This window comes from Pseudopipra pipra, chromosome 7 (assembly GCF_036250125.1).
Source record: "Pseudopipra pipra isolate bDixPip1 chromosome 7, bDixPip1.hap1, whole genome shotgun sequence".
Taxonomy (NCBI): Eukaryota; Metazoa; Chordata; class Aves; order Passeriformes; family Pipridae; genus Pseudopipra; species Pseudopipra pipra.
The window spans coordinates 22377625-22400444 of NC_087555.1; the positions used below are offsets into that span (position 1 = coordinate 22377625).

The following is a 22820-nucleotide window of genomic DNA, read 5'->3' on the forward strand; positions in this document are numbered from 1 at the left end:
AGGTTTGCTACAGAGACTGCCAAAAGCTGAAATGTACACTATCCAGAATTTGCTATGGGAAGTATAAAAAAAGAGGGGAAAATGAGTTGGAAGCAAACAAATCATTTCTTTCTGAAGACAACTTTTACTTCTAAAATGGGAAGCGTCTGGGTTTATGAAAATGTAAGCCATATATCGAAATGAAAATGTCATCTTATTTGCTTACATTATTTAAAAAGGGGGAAAAGTAAAGAAAATTAAGAGAATCAACTCCAGCAACCTTCCCTCACTCCCCAAAAGCGCTTATGAGTCTTAACTCCAAGACACATCTTGACAAACTCAGAGATGTGTCAAATACAGATATTAGTTACATGCACAATGCACTCAAAGAAAGAGTTTAATTCTAAATCCTAACAGAGACACCTTTTTTTACCTTCTGACACATTTATGAGGAATGTATCTGCTAATGCATACAGAATCCGAGAGCATTTCCTCACATTCATACATGATCTGAGGAACCTGACATATGGGAAGAAAAGGAAGCATAGCAACAGGTGATGCTACACCAGACCCCAGCAAAACTAAAACGCAGCAAGACAAGGGGGCAGCCAGGAGGACCATCTGACTCCCAGATGCCAGTGCTGAAAAAACACATTCCAAAGCTTGGCAGCAAATTCCTGCATCTGTCAAGTTAACCACATGCAATGCTATGGATTGACATGAAGAGCCAGGCTGACAAAGAGGGCAAAAAAAGAACATATCAAATGTCACAATCATCCAAGAAGAGGCAATGCAAAGTGAAGGTTGCAAATGCATTTGCTAAAGCTACTTGGGATTGGATTGCTGCTTATTAAAAGTATGTCAAAAAAAAGCCTAAGCTTTCTGCATATACATGTACAGAAACCTGCTGCTAGATTTTGCCCAACAGTTTTTCAGAGGGGTGATGTCCCTTTTTCTCTCTCCATCTGTAGGCAACTAAAGTGTTAGAGAACAGAGCAGGAAGTTGTCCTATGTTGTTTTAAGAACCCATTGTGCTTCTAAGGCTCAGTTTTATTCTTCTCCCTTCTTTAAGATAAGAAAAGCATTTAAAAAAAAAAAAAAAGATGAGTAGAATCACAGAGAAAGATGAAGAGATGAAAAAAGTCTTGTATTACAAAATAAGCTCTGAGTAGTTTTTCAAAATCCAGTCCAGTAGAACAACACTGTCGATACCTGAAAAGATAATCAAGATGGTACTTAAGGAAATCATTAACGTGAAGATATTTTTCCTTAAGTGAATGGGTAAAAATAAAGCACAGATGATAGCACTTTCTTAATTGAGAATCCATATTGAGATTACATTCATAAAGACTTCTATAAGGCAATAAATCACTGACACAGGACACAGGTACTACAGAGACCAAAAAAGAAAAAGCATAACAATTTAAAGGGGTGCTGTATAACATTTAACAAACTAGCATGCTCAAGTAGATGATCTCATGTTACATAATCTGAAGAAAACAACAGTGAAAACATAAATTTTGACTGAATACCTTTAGTTTGTGTTCTTTTCTATTGATAATGACAGCTGTGATCTGCTGGTCCATAAAGATAAGGATAGTACAAAGCAGGGCTGGAATTACAGCAGCTATCACTGTCCACCAAGGATTAGGCCCCAAAGGAGTAATAAACCAGCCACGATCATCTCTGGTGGGCTATAAAAACAGTCATGCATGACCAGTCAGAACTTTAAGGATTATTTACATTTCAGCTTCACAAGACTACATACAAAACATTACTACCTATATAAGAGCACTACAAAATGCTAAACTTCCTATGATACCCAAACTAGAAATTACACATAATGAAACCATCTGAAATGTTACAGGCTTGGTTGCATTTGATACAGTGAACTCGGAATTTGGAAGGAGCCCCAGAACGTTACAGCAGTCTAGGATTTGGGTGATTTGAGCCTTATTAATCTTTGCAGAGATTACATCAGAAAGCATGAAGGGGCCTGAAAAAACATGAAGAGGCTCACTTAAATGATTCGTAATCTAAGAGGTTGCATAATACTTTTGAGAACACAAAAATTTTAGAATAGTATCACTACTCCCTGAGGATAATAAAAAACTAATAAACCCACTATAGAGATTATTTTGTAAAACACTAAGGCAGTGCAATGTATCAACAACTTACCTTAAAAGCATTTGGAACCTGAAGTTTTGGCGATGGAATCCCAATGGCATAGTCAATTAAAACCATAGACAGAATAGTAAGAAAGACAGCAAAATCGCTGACAACAGATCGTACCTACAATTATTGAGAGAAATTACTATTTTAACTAAAACATTCATGTATTATTTAAGATTTTTCTTCACTGTTTTAAGACATTTTGTGCTTACAGCTAAAACAATGTTTATTCTGATACAAGCTTCTAATAGAGAAAAGATGCAGTGTCTGCTTCAGCAGTTTACTAAATTTGCAATGCAGATGGAATTCATACTTACACATGACTAATGACAACCTTTGAATTAAAATAATGGCACACACCTTTGTTGGGAAGTATCGGCTAGTTTTGAACTGCTTCAGTGTGGATGACAGCGTTACTGTGGAAAAGAATAAGATGACAGACCAGAAGAGGACATCTGGAACATAAGGGCCATGATGACCACAGGCTCGTCCAACAAACTCCCCATGAAATTTTTTACATTCCTATTAGGGAGAGAAAAATAGTATTGCTCTAAGAAGTATCTGTGCTTACACTAATTTTTCTGTCCAATTTCTTTTCTAAATTGCAAGCAGACTGTATTACTAGAAATAGTACAAGAAATCTTATATATTTATTTTTTTTAAACTTAAAACTCACTATGTTTGTATTTAGTCTGCACAGAAAACTCTCAAACTCTCAAAAATAATCTCTTTTTTAATCAGTATTAAATGATGAAGTCACTAAGACATACCATAAATAAAGAGATTAATATAAAACCAGATTTATTTCAAACTAAGTTCACTTATTTATTTTCTGTTTACAAATACGGATTTACACTTACTAATTCTTTTCAAGAGTGGAAAGCAAAGTTCAAAAGCCACCAAGAGAAAGGCTGCTCCTGGTGCATTGTCAAGAACTGCCTTTTTTTTAACTTCACAGGGCAAGCAATTGAAGAAAAAGCTATTTAGAATGTGCAGTATCAGACTAAATGTTGCCTAAAAGGGACCAAGACATTTATTACCACATGGGGGCAGCACATTCCACAAATTGTCTTTCTCTTAAAGAAAAAATATCAATCTGATAAAATACCAGAAAACCCCACATTTGTAACATTAATTCTATTCAATATAATTTATGATCAATTATGGAGATACAGTAGAAAACATATTCAACAATTCTCCATTACCATGCTTAGTTGTCTAAAATCATAGAAAGTAGCTCTAAAAAAGGAGCTACCAGCTCTGGACTCACAATTCTTTCCCTCTCCTTCCCAGTGCCTCCACACTTATTAAGAAAAATGAAATGCAGCACCCAGAATCAGAGATTCCTGGCAGCAATATCCTGCCAGATCAGGATCCTTTAGTGTTAGATTAAGTGGGTCATTGGCTCGTCAGACTGGCATCACAATACTGTGGGCTTGACACGTTATGAGAAACTTTGGCTTTGAACAAAGATTGGCTTGGAAAAAAACACAGTTGCTATTTGATGACTGTGAGACAAAGGAGTGCAAAACCTTTATATTGGTATAGGAGTAAACTAGGGATAAATATGATGCTCTTCCAACTGATGAAATAAAGGTTTCAGGTGGGGAAAAAAATAATCAGGAAATCCGGAAGAAATTCTCAAGATTCTGGGACATCAAGTAGAAAACTTGTCCTGGCCTGAGCTAGACCTTGATTATCTACTGAAAATTATTTTGTCACCATCAGAACAAGCATTTTGCTCATACTTGTTTTGTCTTGATAGCAAAAGAATTGTTAGTCCTACTGTTGTTTTTTAGAGAGAATGAAAATCCACATCTTCAGAAACTTGGAACATTTCAACCAGACACAAGAAACTACATGAAGATATGAGACGTAAAACAGACAGTGGGTTAAGTCTGACCAAATATTTACAGGCAGCAAGGTCTAATCTCTTACTGCAGTACTCTTGAACAGAAGTTTCTTGATGATTCTTGCAGGAAATAAAGACACAAAAGTATGAAAAAAATTCAGTTATTGCTTTGGCAACTATAGGAACTAATGAGAAAAGTTGGTCAGATATACTGCTACCTAGGTAAACTCAAATTTTGGTAATAAACTTTCACAGAAGTTTTAAAGGGTTTTATATAATGCAGCCAGCCTTTTACATTTATAGTTAAAACAAAATCTGTTATTTTAAATCTCCTCAGCTGCAAATGTACTCTGAAAAACACTGTCAGAGATCTGAGAAAGTGAGAGGAGGAGTCTGCCCCTGCACAGATGCTCTTAGAGTGTGCTGCAATTTTGAGAATATTCATTCTGGACTGCTGGAATCCCTTAGGCCAGCAGTTCTCAACTTTCTCTCTGCTGTGTCCACGCCAACAGAGTTAAGGAGCAGTTCTTGCTCAGAGCAAGCCATGGAAGAAAGCTCTTGATTAATTCACAATAGGAGAACAGGAGCTCTTCTGCATTCCCATCTTTGAAAGAAAAAACAGTATCTGCTGGAGACAGTCCACTAGGTTGGCTTTTAAGTGTTCAATTTGATTATGCCTGTTGATTGGTTAATTCAGTTTTATTTTTTGAGAGAGCTGTTTAGTTTGGTGTCTTTTGGACTCAATTCCCTTTGACTGTGTAATGAAACAACCCATTTTTGAGAAAAAGCGATGGCCCAATCTCAAAATGACACTTATCAAGTTGTAAATGTTACTTTGAAGAAGGTAAACTTGAAGTAATAAACCCTTTAAACTAAGAAAAGTGTACCACTTAGAAGCTAGTTACGCATCCACACAAGCCCCACAAACTGTCCCTACCTCCCTGGACAAAACAAATATTACAGGCATATGTAAGAAAAAATTGGTCACTGAACAGCAAATGTTACAAAATTTCTCCCCTTCCTCTCTTTTATAGCCTGAACAGTTGCAAGAATGTTTTAGAATATTTTAGGGGAAATAAATGCTTCTGAGTCTTTCTACACAAGGGAACTTTGCGTTTGCCATCTGGCAGAATTTAGGACAAATCCATTGTCACGTTTAGACTTAATCTCAGCCAAGCTCTTGTGTCAAGAAGGTTCCGAAGCAGAGCACAAAATGCACACACTTGCTTTAACGTGTACTATCAAAGGTCCAAAATGCTTACAAAAGGAGATAACACTATAAAGTCCGTGTAAATTTTTATTAAGTATATTTTATGCTTTATTTGAACAAATATGATCACAAAACCATGGTATTTTTTTCAATATATTTGCTGCAGTAGGAGAGACAAAATTATTTATACCTATGCCTTTATTTATTAAGTTCCAATATTTCACTTACTGACACAGTTAGGTTCCCCCATGGCACACTGGATGCAGATATATTGTAGTCCTGCCAGTATTGTAAGGTTTTATTGCTAGGATGTTCTGGCTCCACACAATTGCATCTGAAAAGACAAAATATTTTTTCCTTAATAATAAAATATATATCAGATATTAATCTAAATTATCAATTTTATGACATATTGAAATTATGCTGTACTTTAACAGAAAACTTTAGTTTAAATGAATTCTGTAAATGCATGCTTTGAAGCAGTTTGTAGTTCAGTAGCTAGCGTATTACTAGAGTATAATTTGCCGTGAGGTGCATATGCATATATAGTACGTAAAGTGACATATTTAAACCACTGTTCACATTAAGTTTTACCGCCCATTTTCCTCCTGTTCTATTGATACTTCTGAGTGCAGTTTGTAATACTGAGTATGTGCCAGTTCTGTTCCGCCCCCTTATACCTAAGATTTCCCTACATGGCCATTACATGCTATGAACAGTTCCAGGCTTATACATTTCCCAAATAACAAACTGTCTGTACCCTCTTTCTTTCACTTTACCAGAGAAATGCTTCTGCATACAGAACTGTCAAACTACTCAGTCAATTGCCAGGGCTCTAAGAGTGTTGGCATTATCAGCACCAAAAACTCTGTGAACTCTATGTCCATTGATTTTCCTTTCTCCACAGCTGCTGTAGAAGCACGCTCTTCATTTTAAATTGTGTATTTTAACATACAAAAGGTGACAAGGCAATGTGGGAGGACAATACTGCAAATAGGTAATTTGAAATCAAACTTAAGCCTTTAAAGCCTCTGAAGCAACTGTGGGAGACATTTTCTTTGACAAAGCCTTCAAAATACACAGGATACTTCGTAGGTTCCAAGATGACAAGTGTGCTTTTCAGTTCTCCTTAAATTAATTCTACTTTAATAATCTATAGTACCATCCAGCCTGCTAGTATTTTAATGTGCTTATGATGGCTTTAAATAGATTATGTACTCTCTGATAAAGTTTTCAGGAGTAGCTGGGGACAGGATAACATCTAACTATAGAGTACAGAGTCACTGAGCATGCATTTGCACTAGCTGTAGCAGAATATCAGTTTATTCACTTACATATACCATCTATTTTCCTGTGACTGTTTAACTTTCCACAAAATTACAATACTCATCCAGATTTGTACAATTTTCTATATAAGAAACTCTACCATCTACATCGTGAGTACACAACACTGCCATTCTATTTCAATTACAATACTATACATGTGACAACAGCCGCATTTAATATATAGACAGGTAAAGATGCAGGTTGTCTTTGAGCAATTCCTCGCTTTTATTTTAAGTGCAGCTATTTATCAAAGAAAGAGAAAACCCTTACAGCCCATGAACAAAAAGCAAAATAAAAAAGCAACTGCATTCAGAGAAATAGAGGGCCTGAGCCAAAAGTCCTTGACTGGATCTTTAAAATATATTTAATAGGCTTTGGATCAGGCCCTAAGTGCAAAATGAATGCGTGTTCAATGTGTAGTTCAAATATTACAAAATGGGTTAAATGAAGCAGGTCACTACTAGTGAGCTACAGTAGCATTATAAAGCCAACAAACGGTACAGCTACATTATCGCAAGGGAGTACTGGATGTTCATGCAACGATACAGAGGTGGCTATGTCAGGTTACTGCTGTTCTCTGTGAGCACAGGAGCTTCTTGGCCCCTGATGTCCATCGCCGATCGCAGACTGGGCAGACGCTGGGCCATGACCCATTAGGGTTTGATTACAGTAGGCCAAGGTGACATGGGCTGCTCAATCAGTCACTTCCTCACTAGAAGGGAAGACTGTGCCTGTCGCCAGCACTACATGGTACAGCTACACTTGCTGCAAACTGCAAAATTACATTTAAAAGTTAGAGGAGCCAAAATTTCTATTTCCTTAGAAACATGACAAATGAAGCTATAGTTTAACACAGCTCAAGTAATTCATCTTCAGATGAAATCATCTGTTTATTTCTATAGTAGTATCACTTTCCTTTTTCTCAGCATTCCAGTTTGGTCTTTACCAAGTTTCACAGGCATTCAGTGATGGCAGGCTGATCACCAGCAACTAAGTGACTTCTGCAAACTCCACCCACACAGACCAAAATGACCCTGCACACTACTTTTGTCACTGAACAAGTGCAGAACTGGGCCTTAACTGTAGAGATCAGATCCTGCTTTCTACTGAGAAGACCATTCAAACAATTATTTCAGTCTTTTGAAATATATATACAACATTATATTGCTTTCAGTATTGTAAGTGTTTTGGCAACACTGACATTTTGGTGTGAGATTGTACCATGGTATGACTGTCTTCCAGCATCACCCTAATTGCTTAACATTAGAGAACTGTGAGATAGTAAGACACTCCCTGTCCAATCCAGAAAACACAAGTGCAGGTACCACTCAGTGCCCCAACATGAAAACATTATCTACTGTGTCATTTCATAACACATGTAATTGCTTCAATAATAACTATTTCCCAACACAACTGACCTGCAAGGAGAAACTCACACTAGTGAAATGAGGCTTTCTAGTCTAATCATTTGAATATTTTAGTCTCTTTCATTGCCATTTTTCACTTGAGAGCTGTTGGAAGAAAAAGTAAAATACACTGAGTTGTTAATACTAATACATCCTTCTATTTTCCTGATAAAAAATGTATTTCTTCTTGGATGTTCAAAATGCTCTTAAGTTCTTGTAAAGTTGTTTAAAGTGCTGAGCACTTGTGTACTATGTGGAGTTTATGCTATTACCAAATGAGTAAGAGACTATACATACACCTATATTTTCTAAGCAACATATTCAGCTCTAAATATGGTACCATTCAGCAATGTACTCTCACACCTTGTAAGACAGCAATCATCTTTCTTAGGCTAAAAGATACAGAAGGATTCATTTGATTCTCTTTCATCATGGCTAAGAAGAAACTGGTTTCTTTCACGGCTAGAATACAGGCAGGGAAGAATCTGACATTGGCTATGATAGCAAAAGCATAGTTATCGCTGTAGAGGGGAAAAAAAGTCTTTGCTGCTAATCTCAACACATCCATTTCATCACACTGGTGACAGAACAATTCTTTTTGCATCTTTACACTTTTGGGTACTGCAAGACATTCTGATCTCCTGGTAGCAATTTAGACATTTAAACATGGGTGCCTGTAGACTTCATAGTATCTGTGACATCCATGATGAGCTGGCACATACGAGAGGGTCTGTGGCGACTCATGCCTTTGTTTTCAAGGCAGCCGGAGGCTTAGAGATCTAAAATGGTACTAGGTACTCAGTCACAGGTCACTCACTATCTTCTGTATTTAAAATGTCCATAATTTGCAGGTAGGCAGAAATCAGCAGAGTTTGCTTTCTTCTAGGGTATTTAAAAATCTAATACACCCTATTAGAAAGTGGCTTATAAGTCTGAGGTATATTAATAAACCATTTCAGACAAGACAGTCTTCAGAAAATCGCAGAGCTGTTGTAAGATTAGAACTGACAAAAGGAGAAAGTAACAAAGAGTAACAGCCTGAACACGCTAACTGGAAAAATAACCAGAGCAAGGACTCTTTATTGTCTTTACGCCTTCCAAAGTGCTCAAAAAATCTCTTGCAAATCTCTGACAAATCAGGATAGCTGTCAAACTAGTATCCTCTGTAGCCTTCTCCTCTCTCCCTTTTGCAGGTGGATCAAAATTTCAGCGAAATCTTCAGCACCAATCTAACTTTAACAGTATAGGCACTTGTTTCTTAAGTCTCAATTTCATTAATTTCATTGCCTTGAGGCAGCCGTCATAATTTCACTGCATGCAACATCTCCTACAACTTGTACTGTTTTCAGAGAACAGAGGTAGGATCTGACAACAGCAACTTCAGGACATCTCAAACAACTAGCAGTCTTCTTTGTTCCACAAAGGGAATAGTTACTACTATACTTAATAGCACCAAAAAGACTGTAGGACTGCTCTTTCTTTGGACAATGAGAAAGGGAATATCGGTTAGTAAATTAGAAACCTGTTATTTTATATGTAAAGTTGGGTAATACTTCTCCCCTCCTTTGTAGATCAGTAATAAAAGATAAATATCGTGGCTACTCAACAACTAGTCAGCTGAAAGGTTCTGTACTAAATCCACTTTCATCCTGACTGTAACTTTCTGTTTAATGCAAAACAAGAAATGCATTACTGCCTGCGTCTGTTTGTTCCATTGAAATTAACATCGGTCTGGTCCTTCCAATCCTTCCAAAATCCACCTTTAACACCTGATTCTTCAGGTTGCTTCTTCATCATTTTCTTCTCTCTACCTGGTCACACACACTCTGCTCCCCACAGAGATTTTAAATATGCAGCATGGTGCCAGTCCAGCTTTGAACAAGAGCTTCAGAAGTGTTTTTGTAAGTACATAAAACACACTTAAATGATGCAGCTCCTTTTTAAGCCCCATGGCCATTCATCCCTAAGGAGTTGCCATTTTTCAGTATGTTGTTTTCAAGACTAGGAGGCACTTACTATTGATGGTTTTATCCAACTCACAAGGCACTGGTTTGGATCTCCTATTTTCCCAGCATTTACATATTGCAAGCTATACCTATTTATACTTAGAAAGGATCTGATCTATAAAAGATGCAACTGCAGCTTCTTCATGATTAGTCAATATACCATTTCCCCTTCCTAGAAGGGCAAAATGTCTTTCTCGCTCACTTAAGATATCTTGAGAATGAGATTTTCTCAATATGAATATTTATAATATTTTAAAAACTACAGGGAAGTATGACAAATAAGTTGCAAAATGTGCTTGTTTAAACAATATGTCTCACTGAATATCAGAGCACATATTTGGTAATGTGAGTAGGAAGTTTTTCCCCTAACACAGAGGATGCTCTACAAGTATGCTGTGCACAAAACAGAGAAAGAATAAGATGACAGTATGAAATGGAATATAACTAAATTTGTTTTAAAGTAAGGTATATTAGAATATATGTGTAAGTATTCTTTACGTTGCATTTACAAGGTTGAAGGAAATATATCAATAGCAGAATGCTATGCATGTTTAGGTTGTGTCCAAATACATCATTTTCAAGTGTATTATGGGCATTCACAGAGTCCTTCTGTTTGTCTAACAATTGCTATGGGAAGGGGACAACAACATCATAAATGATGTCTTCTCTGTTATCTTGTACCTACAACACCTGTATATCCCTGGCATTATATTTACCATATTCCTTCTCATGCCAACATCCATAACTAAATCAAAGTCTCAGTGCAGAAGAGACTGGAAACAAAATAATTAATAGTGATGGAAAATGAAATTGTCAGTTAAGTTCTATTCTCAGTATCACGAAATCCTTTCACAGCACAGCTGTCGTGGCAAGACAAGATTTTTTCTTCATTTATTCATGAGATCTGCCATCCTGAATTACGACCATGAAGTTAAGTAGCCTATCTCTGACAGTCACGAACATCAGTAGGCATCCACATATATTCTCTAAGGCTAGAAGTCTATATAGTTTAGTTGGTGAAGCTGAGGATGAAAATAGAAAAGCCTATAAAAAGTACCAAAACAATGCCTTCAGCAGCACAATAATTTCACAGAGAGAGAGAGAGAGAGAGAGAGAGAGAGAGAGAGATTGAAATCTGAGGCAGGGAACTGATGCTAGAGTGAAGAAATCTCAAAGAATCAGTTTCTTCAGATCACACATCAGGAAGAGAACGTTCTGTCGAGGGGAAAGTCTAGAAAACAGATTTATAATCACATTGTAGCTTTCTTGTAGCTTTGATTTGAACTCACAAAGGTTGGCTTTTATTAGCTGCCTGATGCAGCATGAAGTCCATGCATTCTTAGCAGTACTATGGCATGTAACTGCCATACATAGAATTTCAAATGCAGTGTAGCTATGTGGGGTATTGACAATTCATCTGAAAGCTTTCACTGATAAATATTTCTAGGATGCCACTTTCCCCTGCTTCCAAAGCTAAAAAAAAACATACACCTGAGGAGAAGAGATTCAGTATAATGCTGATATGGAAATAACATATTGCCATACATCATAATGCTATATGGTCAGCTTAAGTTTCAATTGTCCAGGTGTGGTGCATCAATACACACAAATGTACTATAACCACACAAGAATTTTTTATAAGCCTTTCTAGATTTTGAAGGCATTGTGTAGACCAGCTACCAACAAAAAACTGAATGCTGTGGAGAACTGCTTAACAAGGAGATCTATTTTGAAAGTGGAGGGGATGAATAGTAGGAAAGAATAAAGCAAAGTAGCCACTCTCTCGCTTCACATGAAGGAGAAAGAGACAAGTCAATTGGGTTGGGCAGGCATAGGGAAGTCCTAGAATAAACTGAATAAAGAAAAATAATTACTAGATTCCAAGGTTTGTCAAGAAGCAAAAGGGAACCAGCAGTTAAACTCAATGACAGTAGTTGCATGGTTCTGGGAAGAAGGGGGATATTCTTAGGGAAAGATACATAGGATATAGCACAGTTATTTAACTGTAGGAAAAAACTATAAAGGGGAAAAGAAAAATCTATATTCATATCTAAGTTCAAAGAAATCATTATAGGAATTGGAATTCAATTACATGCCTGGGATCGTAATGAGCACTTCTGTGCTTATCACCACTGATTCTTCTCATTCCACCTGCAGCTTAAGGGATACAGGGTATAAACCAATCTAATTTGCATCCAATAATGATGTATTTAGATTAAGTTATATAAATAATAAAAGATGTAAAATTTCCTTGTGCAAACAGTGGTATGCACAAAACTAATCTTCACAATGCCTTCTAAAAGCAATGGTTTCTATAGCCTGCAAACGATACTGAGATTGACATGATCTTGGCTCTCTAATTACATCAGAGTGGGATTTTCTACTCCTAATGCTTAAGTGCATGTCAATACCAAGACAGATTGCAATATGCATATTACTATGCCAAGAAATCACTTTAAAATTATTCAATGTAATCTGTTAATAATTGAGTAACTTCTGGTAAAGATTTATTAAAAACAACATGAATTTATCACTTTGAAAAAAGAATTAATAAAAAATGAAAAGGTATATAAAGTCCCAAGATCTAAGCACCTCACACTGAGAAATAACTCATCTTCTGTATTCTAAGATAACTGTCTTAAAATGCTTGTGTTTTAAATACTGGGTTGTTTTCTAAATCACATTCCTTTCATCCACAATTCTTATTCTGTTTTCCTTTTGAGAATGTGTTTTTTATTCACTCCAGTTTGGGGTTCTCCTTTCCTAGCAGAAATAACATTCTAATATTTAATATATACATTAAAACTGATGGGCATCAGCGTTCCAGACAGGATTCACTAACTGGAGATATATTTGCTACAGGGGTAGGAAAAAACAGGAGGAAGAGAGTGCAGAAATAAGAGAGTTGCTATGCCAACCTACAAATGCTAATGGCATGACAAATACAAAAAGGTCACATAAAAAAAAATAGAAAGAAAAGCCCTGATCAAAAAGTATGTGCATTTAATTTAATAAACGATGCAGCTACTCTATTCAAATTCCTTCAAAACAATGCAGTTTAAAAATAAAAAGTAGTACACAGTAGCACACTGAAAATGAGGTTGTCTTTGTCCTTCTTTTGATTTAGCTCTTATTCTTTATCATTCATATCAAAAAGATGGTATTTTAAGAAAAAGTTACATATATAAATGCCGAATGGATTTGCCTGCAAGCAGATCACCTAAAGATTAGGACTAATACTTAAACACAGAGTAACAAATATAATAAAAAAATGAGTAAATAGTGCATTAGGTCTAGTTTTACATTAATTGGATCATGCAACAAAATACATTTCTGTCTTCTTGAGACAGAATTCTGTAACTCAAATACATATCTTCTACTTAAAATGGCAAAATGCTAGATACAATTTTTAAGACATCTTTTAGGAGGATTTTCAGCCAGTTTTCAAATATTTGGTTCTGCTTGATTAAAAATTTAAAAATAAATACAGAACCAACCCAACTGTTCTGAATGTTCTTTCTATAGTCTTCTAAGGTTTGTTACGGCAGATAGTAGTAATTATTCCTGTACTCTCAAATATAAGAAGAGATGCATGCAGTACTGTCTTTTACATCAAACTCCTGCAACAGAGACTGTCTGTGACAGAATTCAAACCCACCAAAAACACAGAAAGGGTTTTCTTTCTCACTTGAAATATGGTTTCAATCTAGTGAAATAACAACCATTTTAAATTACTACTTTCTTTGTCTTTCTAGTACTCCACAGGAGAGCACTAACAGCATGACAATGACTTTTGCTGGGTCAAATTCATGTCTTCACCAGGGCAAAGGAACAGTACTGGTATGTAGACAGACTACCTGTGGACATGAGAACATTCTTGGAAAGCCCATGGGAGAGGAGAGGAGGGCTGGGCCACAGCATACACTGAAAACTTTCAATATATACAAGTCTTTTGACCTATTTATTATCAATTTTTTGAGTGGGCAACAGGTAGGATACAGAACACACAGAAATTTTACAGTATAACCTGAGTTTTCTAGCATAGATTTGCAGATCCAAGACAAAGTTTTTCATAAGCTTTTGCTGAGCATTCAAAGAGAAATGAGTTACTCAACCTTTTGAAGTTCACCCAAGGCTAATTAAAGAACTGCCAAGGCTTTACTAACAATTAAAAACTTGTCTTTAAATCCCCAAAGAGGAAAATGCAAACAGCTGTTTTAATTAGCAAAACAGCAGATACTAATTAGCTTCTGTAACAGAGTATGCTGGTCCTTTAAGGACAGTACCAGTTTCAGCCCAAGTTTGTTACCCATTTAAACTACAAGTAGAAGGACTGGAGTCTGATGCTGCAGCAAAAGCTTCTAATTCCTTCTGAAATAAATATTCCCCATCCTCAAGTACACAAAAGAGACAGTTTTATTTCAAGTAAACTTTTATGCTTATCCATCTTTTAGTTTCTTATCTTTCTGGAACTGAGACTCAGATATTTGAGCATGGACTGAGGGTTACTTGAAATGTCTTGTGATGATCCCATAGGGATGATAATTGTGACACCTCATCTTCTGGACAAAAGGCCACTGTATCTGGACAGTCATATGTGTGTATTTGCTCCCATGGAGTTCAGGTGGCACCAAGTCTGCTGCAAAAGTACTGGTCATTTGGGCAGCTGAAGTAGAGTTGTTCCAACTGAACACATCTTTAGGTTCTCCCAATCTTTTGAGACCAGTTCTGAATAACTAAGAAAAACTAAGAAAAACTCAGATGAAGGAGAAAGGAGGGGAGAGAACAGAAGAGGCTGGAATTACCATTTTGCTGTTCAGAGCACAGATCCTTGGATTCATCAGATATGCTCTTACAAGATAATCAATATGCATTGATTATCCATACACTAGCATTTCCAACGAGCAGTTTTGAAGTTAAAAAAATGTAAGTAACATCCCATAAGAGCTCTGATGCTTGCTCATTTTGGTATTAGCAGGGTCAGTTGCTATGGACCTGATTGATAATAAACAGGATATTGTTGCAAGTAGAAGATACAGTATAAATGCCAAATGTGAGATGTAATGCAAGACTTTAAAAGTCAACTTAATTGTATTATCTATACAGAGTGAAAGAATAACAGAGAATATAGGTATGAAATAATAAACTCGTAAATAACTACAAAAATACTATATCAAATAATTTTGGTATTGATATATGTATTTGAAACCACTAGGCAGTGGTTAAATCTTTCTTCCAAACATCCGGAAGACACTTGTCCTTAAGGAATTGTGTTTGAAAAATCTAAAACTGTCATGCTGTAGGACAGGACAGGTCAATTGGTGTAACTGGAGATGACAATAGGTGCTCTTACACCATTCTGTGTGCTCTGCACATTCTACACTCAATGAAGAGAGTTACCAAGGGCAGGCAGAAAGTAAATACCACTCCTCAAAAATCAGTTTGGGATTCTGATTAATAAGTGGAATTCTAAGTAAAACAACATTTATTTGTGAACAGAAGGACTAGGATGACAATCCACAAAGACTGTGCTATATGAAGATCTTCAGAGTAAAATACCTACTTCATAAAAGTTAAGTTAAATAAGAGAATACAACCTCAACTGCATGCTTGGTCTATTCTTGATGTTTATTGCTTTCTCTTCAAATTATTATTCCTTTGTCTACTGATTAAACTATTAGAGAGGAACAGAATTATTTTCAGCATGATGAGAGAGTATGTCACAGCAGAACTACAGTTTCTCTGACTTAACTTGTTCTGTGAATTAAGCTGTATAATGTACATTCAGATTCAGGATTTGCTAACTATTCTTGTAGTGATGATATACACAAAGCTCAAATGTTTTCTCTGTTGCCGTGTTCTGTTTTTTCCAGCTTAAAATGCAAATGAGACATTTGGTTGAGACACTCCTATTTTTCCAGTGAACAGAAGATGTGGCACTCTTCAAGCATTGTTCTGCTAGGGCCCCACCCTGCTCATGCAGAGGGTTCAAATGGGTTCAATGAAATAATAAAGACATTTCTGGAGAGGGATTTTCATTGAAAATGCTTTTTAATGACATTTTAGTTGCTGAGGTGACCAAGCTTGATTGGCCTCAGGAAAGACTAGGATTTTATTCTTTACAAGAACAACATTTCTGTTCTCATATCACAGAAACAAGTCTATGAGGTTTTTCTTCTAAATGAAACTATATTGATAAAAGCAATTCACTTTTTTATTCCCCAAGTACAATAGTACCTGTCTAAACTCCACAATAAAGTAAAGCTGCTTAAATGGAGTTAGTTAAAAAATCTTATTATTAAGAAAAAAATTGATTATGATGTAATCAATAAGCACTGAGAAGCACCTCACAATTCCAAATCCACTTCAGTTCTTGGAGCTTGTACCTTAAATGCCAGAAAGTTAAAATAAAGGAAGTACATCAATTTATATCCTTTATAGATAGGTGAACATTTCAATTGGAGAAAAAAAACAAACAAACAAAACCAAATAATATATGATATACAAACATTGCCTGAACAGCCTGTCGCCAGTAGAAGATTATAAACCATCAGTACAAGGTTACAGGAAGAGATGACTTAGCTAAACCTCATTAAATAAAAATGTGAATAGAGATCTAAAACTGAGGTCCCTTCAAGTCCTATTTTTAATTCTAGGACTTCCAAATTGCATGTACGGAAGCTTTTTGAAACTCCAAGTCAAGATATTTTTACTTATCTTAAGTAAATGTATCTTGCTTGTACACATACATCCAGTAACTACCACTTCCAAATGACAGCATAATAGCTTCAACATCTTAAGTCTGCAACTACTGCAAACTTGTCCTGCTGTGCTCCTCAAGGAGAAAACAACCCATTTACAAAACCTAACAGTTTAACAGAAAATATCTTACTTACGAGTACTTGGTCAGCAGATCTAAATCATTATGCATGTTGATTGGATATGTCTCACTGAGATGAAACAGCTTCTCTAAGGCCTCATAAATGAAAATGATGCAGATAAGAGAAGCAAAAGCTTCTTCGGTAAACCGGGTAATGTAGCAGACTAGGGAGCTCGCATCAGTTGCAACAAGGATGATGCACAGGATTGCAGTCCACAGCCCAATGCTAGCTCTCAGGGAAAGGTATGACAACCCATACTCTCTAAAAATAAGGAAAAAATTAAACACACTTAATATTTTGTCCAGCCACAGTGAATGGAGACAAGGCAGCTACAAATTTTCCTTTCTAGAGACAGTCTTAATCAGAAACTACATACCTATGTGAACTGAAGATACTGTCAAGTCACCTCCTGACCAGAGCTCTCCTCCAAATTAACAGGACACAAAGACCTCTATCTCTAAAGCAAGTCAAAAGCTTTGAGAGTAGTCACACACATGAAGCGTGTGTGACTCACTTTTTATCCCATATCCTCCTTTGCGAACAGCCAACACCTGTCAATTTCTTTTTGAGCTGTGAAAAAGTAGCTATAACAACTTTCATCAAAATTCTGTATGCTTATTGCATATGATAATAGAGCTCCAAACACACCAGGTGACATTAGCACAGTGAACTGAAAGCTCTACCTGAAGGTGCTAGAAAATTTATTGGGGTGCTAAGTGGGTCTCTTATTCTATGTTGTTCAGGAGATCTTGGTGTAGAAGCCCCATCACAGCAATGAGGCAGAAAAGCAGACAGGATAGCAGAGAAGCATGATGGCTTCCAACATGGAGATGTAATTTTTACCCACACTGTGGCAGAGATATGTCATATAACATAAATGTGAGTATGTGCTGTTCTGGCATGACACTTCACTCCAGCATGGTCTGTATTAGTGACTATTGAAAGATGGTATCACTTCCACTGCACTTACTTCCTTGGCTTCCTTGGTAGAGGTAACACCTTTTGAGTTAGGGATGAGATAAACCAGCGATTTAAATGTATTGTCTCAGAGTAGAAAATGATAAAATAAAAAACAAACAAAACCCCAAAAACAAATAAACAAAAAGCAAGCAAACAAAAAAAAACCAAACAACACCCTGAAGCTGACATTCCCTTCAAAACAAACAAAAAGCCAACAATTTTAAAAAATCAACCTTTCTGCATTACCACCAATTCACTTGTCTCAGTCACTGCATAATTTTCAGACTCTGAAAGCCTAAGCAGTGCACTCCAATACAAATTGTTGACTATTCTGTTGGAACTTTGGGATCAGTGCCTCTACTATTACCTAACATGTGAAGGATGACATATATCATGATCTTCACTTACTTGCAAAATTTGAATAAGATCTTCTCAAACACTAAAACTGGTCCTGTGCTGCCAAGTATAGTGAGAGGCTGTCCACCAAAAAGGGAGTAGGCAATTCCAGTCATGGATGCTCCAAACAGCGATTCTATTGCACTCTGAATATGATACAAAGAGAAGTGTCCATAAATTTTCAAACAGGTTCTTTTTGCAATGTCTTAGTCTGTAGCCTTCCAAACACTGAAACACCAATATTTAAAGGTGATTCATGCAACAGTAAGAAAATACTAACCACAAACCTAGGAATGCAAGTTTGTTTTAAAAGTTCAGATTTAACACATACTATACGACCTTCAGTTGCTTCTCCCAGCAGACCACCAAATGTGATGACAGGAGACATGCAAGCACAGTAGAGAAACAAAAATGATGCCAGACACTGCAGACTGAGAGCATCCCTGAAGTCACTCCAGAAGAAGGGAGCTTTTCTTTTGATATCTAAAATCAATCCTCCAAAAAATCTAAAAAAAAACCACAGAAGAACTCGAATTAATTAAGGAGGCATACCAAACTTTCTTCTATAGTATTGCTTCAAACATAATGCAGAGAAGCTACTGTTCCTTGATCAAATGATACATACTCTTATACATCCTTCCCAGGAAAAAAGGTTTCTGAGAAGCCTGTCTTGCTAACTTCAATCAGGAAATTTTGGTTTTTAAAAAAATTAATTTGCCTGTTTCTTTTATAAAGTCATCTAATCATCCAGACCTAAAAGTTCTGAACAGTTGCTTTCTCCCATGCATTAAACCCTATGGTTTATTATGTGAAATAATTCCTTACATTTGTATAATCAGAGAGCTATCACAGTACCCATTTTCCCACACATCTACATATAGAGCTTCACATTCTTTACTTGAGAATCTGTTCCTAAATACAGTGGATTATAGAATTGAATGTATGCTACCATTTTTCAAGGACAAGTGTCACCTTTTGTCAAATACACTATGCCAAAAAATATTTAGGAACAGACATTCCCTTACAGTATACCATACAGTTAAATGCTCTTTTTCTTACAGGCACACAATGTAGCAGATGCTGCTGAGGTAAAGAGGAAGATGCAGCGCCACTACCTCCTAAATATTAAAACAATCCTTCAAGCTGTCAATTAGCAGGTTTCACTGGTGAGAGAACAGCTTACAGCCAGACTGGCCATCACCTCCCCTGTCTCGCTGTGTACACCAGCACTGCAGCTGAATCTTTAGTTTCATGCAAGTAGGAACAATATTTAAATATCAAGAGGCAGCAAGGTAAAAGTCCATCGCCCAACTACACTGCACTAAGGCAAATGCTGACAGCTGAGACACACCACACCATACTGGATGAGAGAAAATAAGTATTCCTTGGGTCAAATTGTTCATCCTGATGTGCGTATATTGCAGCCACCATGATAACCATAGCCTCATGTACCAGGACATACCATGGCTTACTGAGGCAAGAAAGAAATGCTAGAGCTGCACAACCCAGAAACTTCAACTACAAAACAACTGTAAGTATTCATAATATACGGCACATAACTATTTACAACTTTTCCTTCATGCTGTACAGAAACAAGAAACAGTAATAAAGTTTAACAGAGGTCTGACCTTTGTAACTGACAGAGAAAGGAGCCTGCAATAAATAAATTGTGAGAACTCAAATCCCTCTTGCCCTGTCCCCCTCTCTACAAACTAGCATGTTTTCCTTTTCAACTATGTGGTAAGCAAATCAGGAAAAATGACTGAAAGAAATCATGTGCCAAAACAGTCCTTTGAGAGAGAACACTGTGATTCCTTTGGAAGTGCATCACTCAGAAAGCTTAAGATTTTGCGTATGTTTTCACTAACTTTCCAGTGCGTTGCAGTTCTGGTCCAGAGTGTCCCCCAGGATGTTCTGCTTCCCCATGGGCTGCAGTACCATTTGGCACTCCCGGGATCTTACGCTTCTCCTGCCAGAAGGAAAAGATACTTCTCATGGGTCTTAGCACCAAAATATAATTATAGTCAAAAAAAAAAAGGCTCTGGGAGTTAAAAGCTTAAACATAAAAATTTTAAGATTCATCAACATAAGCTGTAGAGGAGCTTTATTTAACAGACAGTTAATAGTAGAAGGAATTGTGATTCTGTGAAATTTAAAAAATTGATGACAAAAATTCTTGTATCAGAAAACATTTTAAAGAATAGCAAGCTTTGATAAATTCTTGCAATAAGTAAGAACAAAAGCAAACCATGACTATTTGGAATAATCAAAGATGCTTATGGGCAATTATCCCTAAATTTAAGATCTTTAGATACAACTGTCTGTCTTTTTTCAGGAGAGAACTAGTTCTGAACTACAGGAAATGTCATCACTATCCTGTTTGCTTCTAAGTCAAGGGCTCTCTTAAAGCAAATTAACCTAAAACAAAAAGAGGATACAAAATATTTACATAGTGACTCTGCTAAATGCTAAACTAATGAGACTTAAAACTACACAGCAAAAATTCATCATAACATTTAACAGTGTCTGAATTTTACACTGTACAGACCTGGGAGGGAACATTTTTAGGTGGTTCTATTCGAATTGTTGGGTCCCACTCTCCGGGAGGGAGAACAGTAACCTGATCAAGAAACTCATCAATTCCAGACACCAAGTCATTCCGGTCTTTTGCTTTGTAAGCAACATCATGGAATACCTGTGAAAAATCGAGAAGGATGTGGGAAGAAAAAGAGATGGAAAAAGAAGCTCTCTCTAATGTTTTTCACAACGACCCCTTTTCTCTGAAATAGAAGGCACTTCATACAGTTCCCATTAAACAAACAATTCCAGCTTCAATTGACTAAAGTTTCTGGTATATAGTTCTCCTAGAAGTTCCAGCTGCTATAGAAAAACATCCTTAAGGTTGATAAATATTCTAGAGATTTTACAGCTTAAACACGATTAAATCCACTGAAAAGTAACTGTGTAAAATGGAATCTTCTCAGTGAAGATATCTTCTCTTGTGAATCTTGTTTCTCATTTTGCTATCTCCTTATGGCAACATAATCTGTTAGAGGATCATGAAATGAACTAGAATGCTCTTTGTGTATCAGCAGAATGATTAGCCACATTTCATCTGGATGATTGGAAATTACCTACTATACCTTTTCAGTTAGTACAAAAAGACTAAAACCAAACCATGAATAAAAATACCTCATCTGTCATTAGTGTTGCAATTGATCTTCCAATTTCATGGTACTGTTGCCCTTTACCCAGTGGTCCAAGAAGAATAAACAAAAATCTGCAAATAAAAGTTAAATTTTAAAAATTCTAAAGGATAGATGGTTCGAAGTAACTATAAATACTACAGAAATACTTATCTAAAAAGTGGACTAGAAGAATCTATAAGACAAACATGATATATAATCTCTCTCAAGATCCTCACACATGCATTTAAACATGAAGCTCTGCTTAGAAAAAAAATGTGAAAATAACTTCCAAAAATATATCATAAGCTTAACAGTTAGTCTTGATTGAGAGTATCAAAACCTCCTTACATAACAAACCTTATCTTACATAATAAATGCAACTATAATCTAAGTACAGAGCATATTAACATTAATTTATTTAATTCTGTTAATTCAACAGAATTAACTATTTTATGGTTGCATGAATTATTGCAATATTGGGGAAGTTAAATTACCCCAAATAAAATAATTTTTAAATTGTTTTTACTCCCATTAAGGCTCTAGACAGCCTATATGTGAGGCTGTTGGCACGTAAGGTTCTATAAAATGCAGAACATTGGTTCAAATGAAACAACTGAAATTCTGTTTTGCTAAAATGCACAAAGCTTACATTGACTTACATTACTAAAATTTTTTTAAATACACAGTTTTGCAGAAATTCTTAATTATCCTAATTTGTAATTATTTATTTTTCTTTTGGCCAAAAAAAAGAAATAATCAAGAATTCTGTTCTTTTCCTTTTGGTGTGTGTGGTTTTTTTTTCCTGTGGGAATTTGGGGGAGGTTACCAGGAAAGGCTACAGAGGGTTTTTTTCAAGGCCAGCTCAGTTCCTCAATGTTCCTTATGCACACGCAAAAATTAGAAAACATTTTAAAAGCCATATCCAAAGTAACTACAAAGTAATTACAACTTAAAGAAAATTTTATACTGTTTATCTGGCTAGGAGCAAGGATCTGAGTCTCAGCCTTGCATTTCATAGCATTATGCTCCTTCCTGAGTGTCACAAACAACTGGAATGCACTACTACCTTCTGTCAGAAGTCTGGTTTCATAGAAACTAAAAGAGGGAAGGGGGAAAAGAGACAGAATATGTGTACAGACATATACACAAATACAAAAAAAAGTGGGAGATTGCAACAATAATTAAGTCAATGAACTCAGAAATGGGGGAATCACTTCAGAGTTTTCATCTGAATCGACTTTTATTTTTAAATTCCTCATAATTTCTTTTCAGAATCAAAGTACTTCATCAGAAAAAGTCTCAAATTAGAAAAAATTAATCTAATAAAAATTTATGGTTACAAGTCACATTCTCTACCATGCAACTATCGACAAAGTAACTTTTTGAAGAACATATTTACTGCCTGTTCTCCATCCATTCATTCACTATCCCTAGTCAATCAAAT

At 36.1% G+C, this 22820-nt stretch overlaps 2 protein-coding genes across 14 annotated transcripts in view; one reads left to right on the plus strand and one right to left on the minus strand.

Annotated features, from left to right (window-relative positions):
* The window catches only part of DPP4 (dipeptidyl peptidase 4), an 80186-nt gene extending 60705 nt beyond the window's left edge, over positions 1-19481 (plus strand). Inside the window, exon 26 of the mRNA XM_064661067.1 lies at positions 19250-19481. Within this exon, the coding sequence (XP_064517137.1) occupies positions 19250-19342 (93 nt within the window). The 3' untranslated portion in view covers positions 19343-19481. The remainder of the gene's footprint in view (positions 1-19249) is intronic.
* SLC4A10 (solute carrier family 4 member 10) overlaps positions 1-22820 on the minus strand; it is a 152918-nt gene that overhangs the window by 17796 nt on the left and 112302 nt on the right. For all 13 annotated transcript variants that reach the window (XR_010431981.1, XM_064661066.1, XM_064661065.1 and 10 more), the window contains 10 exons: positions 21381-21468; positions 20737-20883; positions 20057-20157; positions 18520-18694; positions 18201-18334; positions 16848-17093; positions 5442-5547; positions 2512-2673; positions 2158-2271; positions 1512-1673 (listed from right to left, as the gene is read on the minus strand). Coding sequence is in view for 12 of the 13 variants with exons in the window: in XM_064661066.1 (XP_064517136.1) it covers positions 1512-1673; positions 2158-2271; positions 2512-2673; positions 5442-5547; positions 16848-17093; positions 18201-18334; positions 18520-18694; positions 20057-20157; positions 20737-20883; positions 21381-21468 (1435 nt within the window). In the remaining variant the exon portion in view is untranslated. The remainder of the gene's footprint in view (positions 1-1511; positions 1674-2157; positions 2272-2511; positions 2674-5441; positions 5548-16847; positions 17094-18200; positions 18335-18519; positions 18695-20056; positions 20158-20736; positions 20884-21380; positions 21469-22820) is intronic.